This window comes from Macrobrachium nipponense, chromosome 9, assembly GCF_015104395.2.
Source record: "Macrobrachium nipponense isolate FS-2020 chromosome 9, ASM1510439v2, whole genome shotgun sequence".
NCBI lineage: Eukaryota > Metazoa > Arthropoda > Malacostraca > Decapoda > Palaemonidae > Macrobrachium > Macrobrachium nipponense.
In genome coordinates, this window is record NC_061110.1 from 28,006,340 (window position 1) to 28,020,382 (window position 14,043).

The following is a 14,043-nucleotide window of genomic DNA, read 5'->3' on the forward strand; positions in this document are numbered from 1 at the left end:
CTTTCGGACGAGGAGGGAGCGTTGTGGTAACTCCTCTCCCACCGCCTGCCACTTTTGGCGCCTCGTTCTCTCTCCCTCTGTCGACTCGTGCGGACTGCGGATCAGGGTTCCCAGACGTACGATAATTATCGTACAAGTACGATTATTAATCAATATACGTTAATTTGAAGAGATTTGGTACGATAATTTGGTCTGATACATCTGAGAACCCTGCTGTGGACGTTGTTGACTGGTGTGAACTCAGTTGTCTTGTGCGGAGTGTGAACTTGGCTGAGTCCCGAGTCGCTTAAACTGTCTTGCTCTCTTTGATTCGTGGTGGATTCGTTACAGCACTTAGCTGCTGTCACCTCTTATTGTCAAGTGTCGCTTTTTGTTGCCAAGGGTTGCGGAGAAAGAACAATCGTTTAAGCTCTTTGTTTACCTCCTGTCGACAGCTGTCTCCTTCCGTCGCCCGCTGACAGAAGAAGAGTTTGAATGGAATTGGAGGAACTCGTTTGGGCCGGTCGGCGTTTGTTGCCACACTACGCCTTGTTGTATCCTCATTTTGTTGAGGATAGAGGCCACATAGAGAATATACCTATCTTAATTGTCTTAGCGTATTTTGGCGCACTCTAAATATTGGAGTGGAGAAGAGAACCAACGCTTTCTCCAATATGAGAGCATTTCGAAACTTTTCTCGTCCTCGGACACAATCTCCCTTTGTGTCTTCCTTGGCTTGTTGTCCTGTCTTTTAAAGTCGCGGAGAGCCGAAGGCCGCCTTTTGCTGTACAACGCTTATTGGTCCTTTAACTGTCTTTAATAGGAGGTTCGCTTTCTTTCTCTTTCCTGTGGGGAAATGAACTCAAGACTGACAGACATGCTAATGGATTTTCAGTCTAACTTGAGTTATTATCTTTTATTTTCGTTATCTCGTCTCTGCGACTTCTTAGAGAGGTGGAGATACCAACCCAGCGGGAGTTTTTAGCGAAGAAACAAGTAACTAAAACAAGTAACTCATTTCTGATGCTGCAGGGTAATGTCCTCATGCTTAGACTCACTCTGTTTGGAAGAAGTGAGAACACTTATATCCTGTCTGATTACGCAGCTTAGGATTACCTATTGGTAGTCTTATTTTATACCTTTCGGGGATAAGTGCAGATTCAGGTTCTGGGATATGGACAGTTGCAACCTCCTAACATGCATGGAGAGACTTAGGATCAGTATGTTATATGGTGGAGACGGTGAAGGGCAGTTGTGATTCTTTTTGGTTGTCCTCCATTGGTTTAATCTCCCTCTTATAGCTTCCCTAATGTTCAGCAGAGATATTTCATGTCTCTTTTAGTAGGAGATTGTATATAGAGGGAATGATGGTCCAAGGGTATATAGAGGGAATGATGGTCCAAGGGTAATTCTTTAGGAAGACACCCATAAGTAATTGGAGATACAGTAGTACCTCGAGATACGAAATTAATCCATTCCGAGGCGCCTTTCGTATCACGAGTTTTTCGTATCTTGGAACACATTTTACATGTAAAATGGCTAATCTGTTCCAAGCCCTCCAAAAACACCCAGTAAATTTCATAAATAAAGCTAAATTGACCTATAAACAATGAAATACTACAACAATTTGGACCATTCAATACGTAACTTAATAATAAAAATGCAAAACCTGTAAATAAAGTGTATATTAGTGTACAAGAAATATTATTACTGTAACGTAAAATGTGGAAGCTTAGTTTTCGAGTGAGGCTATCTCCGAAAGTGGCGGCAGAGGAGGAGGAGGACAAACGGCAGATACGTACACTTAACTTTACGAAACATAAAAAAATGTCAAAAAAACAAACTAAACTTTACACACATTAACAAAACTGTAACACTTAACTTTACAAAAACTTAAAATAAAATTATTTTGTCTTTTTTGATTTTTACATTTCTTTTTACTTTTTTATAGTTTATGTAATTTCAATTTCTTCACCACCGAATGGATGCCAGTCCGTTTACGGAATTTTTCTAACCACCCATGAGAAGCCTTGAACTCTGGGGTTGCCGTTGATGTCCCCTCTCCGCCGTCGTCTTCGGCTTAGGCAATCAAATCGCCGAAAATAGCGCTGGCCTTCTGGCAGATTGCCGTCTCGGTTATCGTATCGCCATCGATTTCTTTGTCCTCGATCCATACAAGAAGCAGCCTTTCCATTTCATTATGCACATGGCTCCTCTTGTTGGACAAAATAGTCACGCCCTTGGAAGGTGTAGCTGCTTTGATGGCTTCGTTCTGCTTAAGGATGGTGCCTATCGTTGACAGATTTCGGCGCCGTATTCCTTAGCGATCACACTCAACCGCAAGCCAGCTTCATACTTTTTTATTATCTCCATTTTGGTTTCCATAGAAAGCATTCTCTTCTTTCTGTGAACTTCAGCAACTTTCTTGGGACCCATGACTAATATGTACTGTACGTAATTAAGTTACGTATGTAGTACGTATACTAATTAGGTTCTCACAACACGATAAAGTAGCACAACGAAATCACTAACGAATTTACGATACTAAACGAAATCGTTGGACCGAACGAATGCCGCATGCGTAGGATAAAACTTCGGGTGCGAAGTGGCCGAGCGAAGGGACGCCACCACGTAAGATGCATGATGGGAGGGATGCTGTCCAATGGGAGAGAAGGATCTCATGGCTTGGCTAGCATCAGGAGCCAATGGGAGAGCAGGAAGATGGTGGCGAGTCTACTAGAACTAAGATGGCGGCGCGCGGCGCAAGTTTCAAAATTGTTATCGGGCTAATCTTGGATTTTCAGAAACCTTTCGTTTCTTGAAAACTTTTCGTATGTAGAGCAGTAAAAATTTTCGTGTCAGCTTTCGTATCTCGAGGTACCACTGTATTCTTGGACATTTGGAGACTGAATAACAGTGTCTGCCCATATACTTGTTGGTTTTCTAGCATGGTTTTAGTTCCTTTCCAAAGAATGGTCAGACTTGTAGTTCACATGCAGAATGTATTCATTCCACTTACCAGACATCTACAGTCATGCAAGTTCCTTCAAGAGGTTATTACTAGAAGGTATTGCTGTTCTGTGCACTTTGTTTGGGTTAGTGTGCTGCCCTCTATAAGTTATGTCAGGGACTTGTTGCCCATTGGTAGATGGTGTCGACTATAGGAGCAAGACACTACTACTGAATCAGTTATTCAAGTTAGCCCACTCTGTCAACAGTATTCCAAAGGCCAAGGACCTGTTGCTTCTTCTGGCCCAATTTCTATGCACTATATTGTTAATTCTTTATATCTCCATTCTTATCTAGTGATGTGGTGATGATATTTGATTATGCATGCTTGTCAGTCAAGATGAATAGGCATGTGCTGCTTGAAGATTTTAGACCGGAAAGAAACTTCCTATATGGTAAGGGCTTTCCCTCATTAGAAACATGGCCTTACGGGTTATTTTCAGATAATCATGCTCAATTAATGTACGGTTTCAGCGTAAGAATTACGACTTACAAATAACTTTCATTAAATTTGTAAGTAATTCAGAACCAACTTTGGCTCCAGGACTGTAGGAGGGACACTTTAACCAGGAATCGTCCATTTGGTTCTTAAACCTAAGTCCAAGTTTTGGTCTTTTCCCTCTGTCATGCAACACAGAGTTTAATTAGTCTCATTAACCTTTCATGCAACATAGAATGGTCAACTACACCTGGTAAAACTTTTAGATGTCAGGGCAGTGGAAAGAAATCAGGATGCTTAGCAGGTTTATTCCCGGTCAGAAACAAAGTCTTTGTGAGAAGTTTGCTGCTTTGAGTGAAATGAAACAACATATTGGTTTGATCATCCATTCTGTGGAAGGACAGTGTTTTAGCAATTGGGGATTCAGGAAGAACAACTGCTGACAAGGGCCCTGACATCCGTAGGTTTGGCACTTGTTGTGGATTTAAGGAACTCTCATATAGCTTCCTAGCATGTAGATGAACAGGGACAGCCGAATGATTATTACTACTTGTTGGCCCTCAGGCTTGAGCAGTGGATGTTTCCTTAAATTTTGCCTAATTCAGACTCATAGGCCTGCCCCTTGTATCTACTCTGAATTTATTGAGCAATTTCATGTTCAAGAATTGCTTAGTCTCCTGTAGGGCCCTTGTAGCTTCAGGGCAAAACTTTTCAGAATTTCCAATGCTCTTGGTAGATGTCTCATTCTTTCATTGAGAAGAAATCAACTCTACTACACAATTCCATACAGTTCCATTGACGTAGGCATCTCCTTAACTGCTTGGAGAGGTTAGAATGTCCCTTCCCAATAATAAGATTTTCAAGTTATCATAGGATCTGTCCTTAATTTAAATTTAAAACTGCCATAGCCTGGGGTCAGAAGCAGTGGTCTGTGTGTTGCTGAGGGTACCATTCTGAAGGAATTTTCAGCACCTGGAACCTTGTAGACGTCAATGTTTTCTATTTAGAGGAGATAAGACTTTTCACTGTCTACTTCCAAAGTTATCGTTCCATACGTACTTTCCTCGGTATTGCATCAAGTACTTTTAGATCTTGCTGAGTACCAGCACTGTAAGGTGTTGAGATTGAAGCCCCTTCATCTATATATCAGTCTCTCTCTGGAGTTTAGATGCAGGTCTAAGCTTTATCTGAATTTACTGTAAAACCTTTTATTTAGCAGTGGTTAATAAGTAAATTTACTGTCGGCACCCTTCTTTAAGCTGGTGTAAGGGAATGCTATTTTAGCTTTCTGCCTTAGAGCTGAGGGTGATGTTAAGGCTATGCTTTACAGTTCCCTGTAAGAATTCCAATTTAACCCATTGGGGTGGGGGAAAAAGAGGAAACTTCTCTATCCTGTTGGGCATTTAAATTTAAAGGTTAAACCTAGAACATTTTTATCATCCTTTTAGAGATCTTGAACATCTTTGTCAAAGGTAAATGCTGGAAGAGGCAAAATTAACCTTTGGTTTTGTGGTTTAAAAAAAAAAAACAGATGTGGTCAAAGGTTAGCTTGGAAGAGGCAAAAATCAACCTTTTGTTTTGTGGTTTTAGAAAACCTAGCTATCTTTGCCAATGGTTAACCTTGAAGGCAAAGTTAACTTTTTGTTTTGTGGTTTTAGAAAACCTAGAACGTATTTGTGAAGGTTCCCTGAAGAGACGAAAAGTTACCTTTTGTGTTGATTTTTCAGAAAACTTGTAACGCCTTTGCCAATGGTTAAACTTAAGGCAAAGTTAACTTTTGTTTTGTGGTTTTAGAAAACTAGAATGTATTAGTGAAGGTTAAGCCAGGAAGAGGCAAAGTTAACCTTTTGTGTTATGATTTTTAGAAACTTTGTCAAGGAACACAAGGTCCTTTGTGACATAGTGGATAGGCTAGTGCATGAGAACTAGCTCCATATCCTCTACCTTATTGAAGTTAAACATTTATAATATAAGCAGCAGTTGCAACTTCCTTTAGTGTTAAGTCAATTTGTCGCTCCAGAATAGGATTGATGTGTCACAGTAAAAGTACAATTCAGTTTTTGCCTGATCACTACCTTAAGTATACAGAATTGTGTTTGAAAACAGTAAAGCCCATAATCCGCTACTAGTAGTGGGTAGTCTTTTCCTGAACCGAAAAAGAGCAATTCTTTAGGCTCTTTTGTTTAAATCCCGGGGTTTTAATATTTTGGGGAGCGTGAAGGTACAAATTTTGTATGGGAGCATACCTTTCTTTATATTGTAAAGGTATTAATTTTAAGTGACTGTCATTTGATAGGGCTTTTGGACCTAGGCACAGGGGTCCCTCATACCGCTTGCGTTTCATGCTAGCTGAATCGAAGCGGTTTTCTCCGCAAGGCTACTCTTTGCTGCATACGTACGAGAGCCTTGCTCCCTGAATGGAATCCAACTTCTGGTGGTAGTAAAATCCACCAAGGATTCCAGATCAGGTGAGAATGTTTTGGGTTTCGTTTAAGAAACCTTTAGCTCGAATGGCTGAGTGAGTGGAATTTTGTCTAGCTGCACTACCCACCATCCTCTTCTTAATGTGGGAATCAGCTAAATTTAACAGTAGGTAAGATTCATCTCAAATAATATAAATTTTCATAATAAAATTTATTATTTGGATACTTACCTACTGTTAAAGTACACCCACCCAGCCTCCTCACAACTTAGTGGGCTGTCAAGGAGAATTCTGATGAGCTAAAACATTCGAAACACCTGGTGGAGAACAGGTAAACTAGACAGTCATCCGGGCAGCCATTCGATTTTTTTTGTTTGAATGCCAACTCGCCTAATCGGCGGGGAGATATAGCTAAATTTAACAGTAGGTAAGTATCCAAATAATAAATTTTATTATGAAAAATATATATATTTTTTTATTGCATGCTGTATTGTCAGATATTTGCACTACTACCCTCCTCTGAAGCTTCACCATTATCCCTATGGCAAAAAGTTTTATTTTTATATCTACTTTTTTCTCTGTCTTTATTACATTTTCTACCATCCTCTGCAATTTACATTTAAGATCCAGCCATTATTTTATTACTGACCATTTCTTTTACTGATTTCCTTAGCATTTCTATTTTCTTTCCATGATCATTGAAAAGGCATGAATTTACGTGCATTATATTAGAGGCACATTTTTATATATATGAGAGATCGGTGTTTCAAACCCAGTTGATGTGAAATGAGGTAGTTTGTGACAAATGTCTTTTAAGAAAAAATTCTAAAGCACTTTGCAGAAGCTTACTCAGTTTTTGGTAAGTTTTTAACCATGTCCAATGAATTATTTAACCTAGATGAAGTATATAGATAAGCTATTTCAAACTTTGCTGCTTAACTTGATACAGTTCTTCAAGAGTTGATGTTTATATTTCACAACGTATGAGGAATAGGAATAGTTAGAATTTTCCTAAGCATTCTCGGATATATTGATGAGACATCTTTGACAATAAGTTGATGAGGATAAACATCAGGTATTAATCATAGCTGAATAAACATCTGATGACAAAGTCAAACATACTGTATTTTACTTTAAGGGAAGGGTGTGAGGCAAGCAGAGATGTGCTACTTTTGTGAGGGAAAGATCTGCTTTTGGGTTAAAAAGATCCAAGGCTGGCATTAGACTTTAATTTAGAGACATTTCTTGATTTAATAATATGTAGTTCATACATGGGTTTGGTGTCATATATGGCTATTTTGTAAGAATAATAGTATAAGGGTTCAGAAGCCTTGGTGTGTTTGATTTATGAATAGCCTTTAAATTAATTAGGGTTTCAGGTTGGCTGATGCCCACCAGGATGGCGTTCACCTATTGTAAATTTGCTGGGCTTAGCTAGAATTCATTTTCATTACAGAGACATCAGACAAGCCATAGTTAACTGATACAAAAACAACAATAACCTTAACATGCAAGTTCTGTAATTACTTTTATTTAATAGTTTGTATAAATTGGTGAGAGATTTGATATGTTTTTGGCCTGTATCTTAAAAAAATATTTTGTTTTCAGTAACTTTGATACTTTAGTGTTGATCAAGGTATAAGTAGGTAAGGCCTTTCAAACAAGGGTGCACAAAGATTTGACATAATATCAATTTGTTGAACCAGTCAGTCACTCAATCACTCTATTTGAAAACCTGTATTTCATACTTTTATTTGCTCTGTTTTCGTACAAAAAATTATTTTAAATTTATTTTTGAAATTTCAGGAAAGACATCACTTTGCAAGGCACTGGCACAGAAGTTAAGCATCAGAATGAACAAGCAGTATAAGTGTGCACAAATACTGGAAATCAATTCACACTCGCTCTTTTCCAAGTGGTTCTCAGAGGTATGTAATGAAGTAGATTTATTGCATTGTAAGCAGTGTGAATTAAACCCCTTCCCACCAGATTACGTAGCCGCTTGACAGTAGGCTATACAGGTAAACCCAAACCCAAATCAAATACTATATATGTATAATATATTATCTTATATATATATATATATATATATATATTATATATATATATATATTATATATATATATATATATATTCAAGTAATCAAAGTCCCAATTATGTAAAATGTGTATTAAAAATACATAAAAACGGGAGCTTTCGTCTACTTGATCAGTAGACCTCATCAGCCGTACTGATTTTCCTTTTCAAAAATTATATACAAAAAAAGTTACGAAGGACAGGCAGGACTCTGGAAACGTCTCCAAGGGAGATAACACCAAAACAAACTCTCTTAATTATGTTATTCCCTCGTTCAAACGTCTGGCCAAAAGACGAGCCGATCGTCGTGGTTGAACTACCTCCTCTGTGTGTTCGGCTGTTCCCTCCGTCCAAAACGTCTGCATCGGCACCTGCAATGGGGGTTCTTCCTTCCAATGCCTGGGCAGGAGAAAGAGAGACAACCTTTTTTGTATATAATTTTTGAAAAGGAAAATCAGTACGGCTGATGAGGTCTACTGATCAAGTAGACGAAAGCTCCCGTTTTTTATGTATTTTTAATACACATTTTACATAATTGTGGACTTTGATTACTTGAAGATTTTCCAGTCACGTTATGGTGATTTTTTTAGATATATATATATATATACAGTTACCATCCGAGTTACGACCTAGATCCGTTCCGACCAACAGGTCGTATGTCAGAATGGTCGTTAGTCGAAAATACCAGCCAAATGGCCGACACGTGGATTATAAGTACTCGGTTAAAGTGGAGATTATACTGTACTCGAGGGACATATGATATGAATGTGTTGCATTTTAAGTAACTTTTTCTGTTGAATAATATTATTGTGTATATACAAGCTGTTTATTTATCATTTTTATGCCTTTTTAGTTTCACTTTTATAATTTTATCATATATTTCTGTGAATAATATTACTGTACATATGTATATACAAGCTGTTTATTATATTTTTATGCTTTTTAGTTTCACTTTTATCATACTTTTTCTGTTGAATAATATTACTGTTGTACTATACGTACAAGCTGTTTATGTATTTATCATTTTTATGCCTTTTAGTTTCACTTTTATCATTTTATCATAGAGATATTTTTAATATTATACTGTAGGTGCATGTATTTAGCTTTTTTTTTTCAGTTGCTTAGTTGATATACTACGTACATACATCTTAATATAATATGGTTTTAGAAATAAAATATTTATTACTGCAGTTGAATTTATTATACAAAAATACAAATGAAGATCAAAATACAAAAATAGAAAAGTTACAGTTAAAAAATAGAACATACAGTACTGTAGTACAATATAGAAAATACGTATGCATGTAAAAAAATAAGCAAAACAACACTCAAAATTAATGTTCACTGGTGCTTGGTTCGACGTCATCAACACTTTCTTCATACGCACGGTCGAAAGAAAGATCAGCTGTTAAGTCAGGCCGAGGCAGGGGATGGGAAGGGGTGGTTACTGCGCTGGCCGATGTAGGGGAGGGGGTGGCTTCGATGCTGGATGAGGCGGGCTTTTGTGTTCGTTTGACAAACATGCTAAGTGTCGTTTGGATCTTCTGCTTTCTTTTCATCGTAGATTTCTTTGTATGGCCTCATTACTTCTTGCATAGATCTCTCTATCCGGGCAAACCGTTCAACATTCGGATCCATTCCTTCCAATTTATGCAGCATTGTATTAAGCATTTGTATGGCTTCCGATAATCCCTTTACAGTAAACTTTCGTTCGGGCTCCTCCTCTTCTACAACTTCCTTTTCTTCCTCTCTTCTTTCTTCTTTGCTTATGTACGTGCCTTTCGGCATCTTTTTCCAAAACAAGGCAGTTTCGTCCACATTAAAAATCTGTTCAGGCAAATATCCTTCTTTCACAATTAGTTTATCAAATTCTTCAACGAATGCCTTAGCAGCAGGCGCATCACTGCGTAGCAGCCTCGCCTTTCGTCAGAACATGGTGCACTTGGTACCGATCTCGGATAATCGACGAAACCACCCATCACTCGCTATAAACTCCAACGAAGCATATTCTTCACCTCCTTTCTCTTTTAACATTTTAAATAAACTTGTTGCCTTGCTTTGCACTGCTCGCAACATCACTTGCACATTTCTTTGTCTATTATCTTCCAGCCACGTAAATAACAACTTTTCCATGTCTGCTATCGGTCCTTCACGCTGTTTGGTGATAATAGTTGACTTGATTGGGGCTGCTCCTTTTCACTGCGTCCTTAATCCTTTCCTTGTCCTTTAGAATGGTGGAGACCGTGGAGTGGGAGAGATGGAGACTTCTGCTTATACGATTAACTTTCATCCCACCTTCATATTTCTTGATTACGTCCATCTTCATCTCCAACGTCAGTGCCTTCCTAGCTTTCTTGGCAGAATTGCATTCTGATGAGTCAGACTTTCTCTTAGGGGCCATGGCAAAGGTGTAATGAAAAAAATGTTCCTGCTACAATGTTACAGTACTGCTACATGTCTAAGACGTGAGTGAGGTGGTTGGGATGAGTGTCTGGGATGCTGTGCTGCCGGCGCCGTCGTAACTGTCATACCGCGCCGCACGCACTACGCTACCGCGCTGCCAAACAGTAAACGCCGACCAAATATAAAAAAAAAATAGACCCCTGTCGGGACCCGGACACTGTCGTAAGTACGGGTGGACGTAACTCGCGCAGGTCGTAACTCGGATGGTAACTGTATATATATATATATAATATATATATATATATATATATATATATATATATATATATGTGTGTGTGTGTGTGTGTGTGTATGTATAATTATATATTGACTTCTAGGGCACAATTTTTCACGGATACAACATTCACTGAATGTTGTATCTGTGAAAAATCTTTACTTCATTGTTCAGGTTACTAATGGACACATAATGGGGTTCTTCCATTTACTCCAGTATTTTTACACGCGACAGCTGTTTCGTCAACCTATACGTATTGACATTATCAAGCGTACTAATACAAATATGAGCCTACATGCGTTTTGTGACGTCATGAGGACGGAAAGGTAGTACAATTGCCAGATACCTAGTTTTAATAATATTTACAAAAGGCTATAGTGAAACATAAAATAAGACAAATAAATAAATATGTTAACAACAGAAATTATATAAAAAGTTGAAAGTAACGTTATTGTTGGATTACACATTGTACATAAATATATATTAATTAACATATATGTTTAATTCTGAATGTCAGTGTTGCGTCCTGTCCGCGTGTGGTGTTTTTGTTCCACGCGGTTGAAGGGCTGCCTCCTACACGAGGGCAAGGATCGGTCTGCCTCACGTTGATGTTAAGGTTGGGGCGTTGCATGGCGATGCTGACTGCTTCTGATATCAATAAACGATTGTAGTTGCCTTCCTTGTGTATTATTTTGGTGTTTGTGAGAAGCTCTTGTAAGGATGGTTTTTTATTGTGGGTATCCACAAAGTGCTGATGAATGGCTCCTTGGTTTCTGTGGGCCTGCATGCGACGTTTGAGTGTAGTGGTTGTGTGTCCGATATAGCATTTTTGGGGGGACTGACATTGCTCGTCAGCACAGACAAACTTGTATACTATATCAGATTTAACCTACTTTCTCCGTCATGGTGGGGCCGTACTATTTTTCATTAACAATGAGGCCGTAAGGTTTGGTTTGCAGTAAATCCTTGTCTGTTTTATTTTGTTATATGGCGCTAGGGGTGGTTGGTTCCTTTCTTTTGCAGTATACCAAGGATGCTTTCCTTTCATCTTCGTGGTGTTTGTTGTATGGTATCTAATTGTATATCACTATATCTTTGTCTTTGTCTTGTGTTTTGTTCCTCGGGGTCGGGTTATGGAAAGCCTCTAATCTCTTTTTGACAATTTGCTGGATCATGTCATCTGGATAGCGGTTATTTGTGAGCAGCTGTTGAACTCTGTTGATTTCTTCGTTAGTCGCTTTCCATGTGGACCAGTGTGTTATGGCGCGTTTTATGTATGCATTTACCACAGATCGTTATATGCATCAGGGCATTCTCCTCTAGCATTTAAGCATCTCCCAGCGTCTGTCTTTTTAGTGTATACGGTGGTATTGTATTTATTGTTCTTTTTGGGTCGCAAGTACGTCCAAGAAAGGGAGCATCTTTTTATTCACTTCTTTTTTTTCTACCGTAAAATTTAATATAGAATTTGCTTGGAGTTTATTTACTAATTCTTCTATGTCATTGTCGCCCTTTGTTGTGATAAAGATATCATCAATATATCTCCCATAGATTCTGGGTTTTGGGTGTTCTTCAAACCAAACCTTACGGCCTCATTGGTAATGAAAAATAGTACGGCCCCATCGACGGAGAAAGAGGTTAAATCTGATATAGTATACAAGTTTGTCTGTGCTGACGAGCAATGTCAGTCCCCCCAAAAATGCTATATCGGACACACAACCACTACACTCTCAAACGTCGCATGCAGGCCCACAGAAACCAACGGAGCCAAATTCATCAGCAACTTGTGGTTTTCACAATGAAAAACCATCCTTACAAGAGCTTCTCACAAACACCAAAATAATACACAAGGAAGGCAACTACAATCGTTTATTGATATCAGAAGCAGTCAGCATCGCCATGCAACGCCCCAACCTTAACATCAACGTGAGGCAGACCGATCCTTGCCCTCGTGTAGGAGGCAGCCCTTCAACCACGTGGAACAAAACCACCACATGCGGACAGGAGCGTAACATTGACATTCAGTGAATTAAACATATATGTACAGGCGGCCTGCGGTTAACGACGCAATCACTCAACGGCGAATCGGTTTTACGGCGGTCGTCAAAACTATTCATTAAAAAAAATAAGGCATTTTAAAGGTATCTTTACGGCACAATTTCAGTTAACAGCACCGCTAGGCGCCCGTTGTCTAACGAGTCCATACATTTGTAGAAATGCCGTTCAGACCATAAAGGTTATGCAAATTATATTAACAAATTTTATGGAGAGTTATTACGTAAGGTATATTGGGTAAAATATATGCCTCTGACGCTGTTCTATTTGCCGAAAATATCGAGTTACATAAGTGCAAATTTAGCTATGGATGTGTTGATTCATAAATGTTCATGCTTTTGTTTAAAATGTGTATGAAAATGTATTACGTGAAAGGCATTTTTATTTCTGTACAGAAATATGATACAAAGGCAGCTTTTGAAACTGCCCTTCACGTTATCAAATACGATATTTTAATTTTTTCATGTTCTTTCTTGGTAAAGCCGCCCCGGTGCCGCTCCTTCCGAAAATATCGAGTTAAAAAAAAGTGCGAATTAGCGATCAATGTGTCGATTTTATAAATGTTTATGCTTTTGTTATATTTAAAAATGTGTATGAAAAATATATTACGAATAGGGTCTTTTTTATTTCTTCTGTGCAGAAATTTAATAAATAAACAGGCATGCATTTTGAAACCTCCCCTTCAACGTTATACAACTAGGTGTTGTTTTTTTTTTCAAGTTCGTTCTTGTATGCCGCCGTCTGCCGCTCTTCCGAAAATATCGAGTTACATAGTGCCAAATTTTAGCTTATGGATGTGTTGATTCATAAATGTTTCATGCTTTTGTTTAAAATGTGTATGAAAATGTATTATGTGAAAGGCATTTTTATTTCTGTACAGAAATATGATACAAAGGCAGGCAGCTTTTGAACTGCCCTTCACATGATCAAATACGATATTTTTCATGTTCTTTCTTGTAAGCCGCCGCCTGCCGCTCTCCGAAAAATATCGATTTAAAAAAAGTGCAAATTAGCGATTGATGTGTCGATTTTATAAATGTTTTATGCTTTTATGTTTAAAATGTGTATGAAATGTATTACGAATATGGTATTTTTATTTCTGTGCAGAAATATGATAAACAGGCAGCTTTTGAAACTCCCCTCCAAGTTATCAACTACGTTTATTTTTTTTCAAGTTCGTTCTTGTATGCCGCCGTCTGCCGCTCTTCCGAAAATATCAAGATAAAAAAGAGTGCAAATTTAGCGATCGATGTGTCGATTTTTCAAATGTTTATGCTTTTATGTTATAAAATGTGTATGAAAATATATTACGTAAAGTATTTTCATTTTTTGTACAGAAAAATAAGATACAAATTAAGGCAGCCTTTGTAACTACGCTCCACGTTG

At 38.1% G+C, this 14,043-nt stretch overlaps 1 protein-coding gene across 1 annotated transcript in view; it reads left to right on the forward strand.

The window, feature by feature from the left end:
- Positions 1 to 14,043, forward strand: part of LOC135218514 (pachytene checkpoint protein 2 homolog) — a 121,913-nt gene that overhangs the window by 96,614 nt on the left and 11,256 nt on the right. The window contains 1 exon segment of the mRNA XM_064254880.1: positions 7,656 to 7,777. Coding sequence (XP_064110950.1) covers positions 7,656 to 7,777 — 122 coding nt within the window.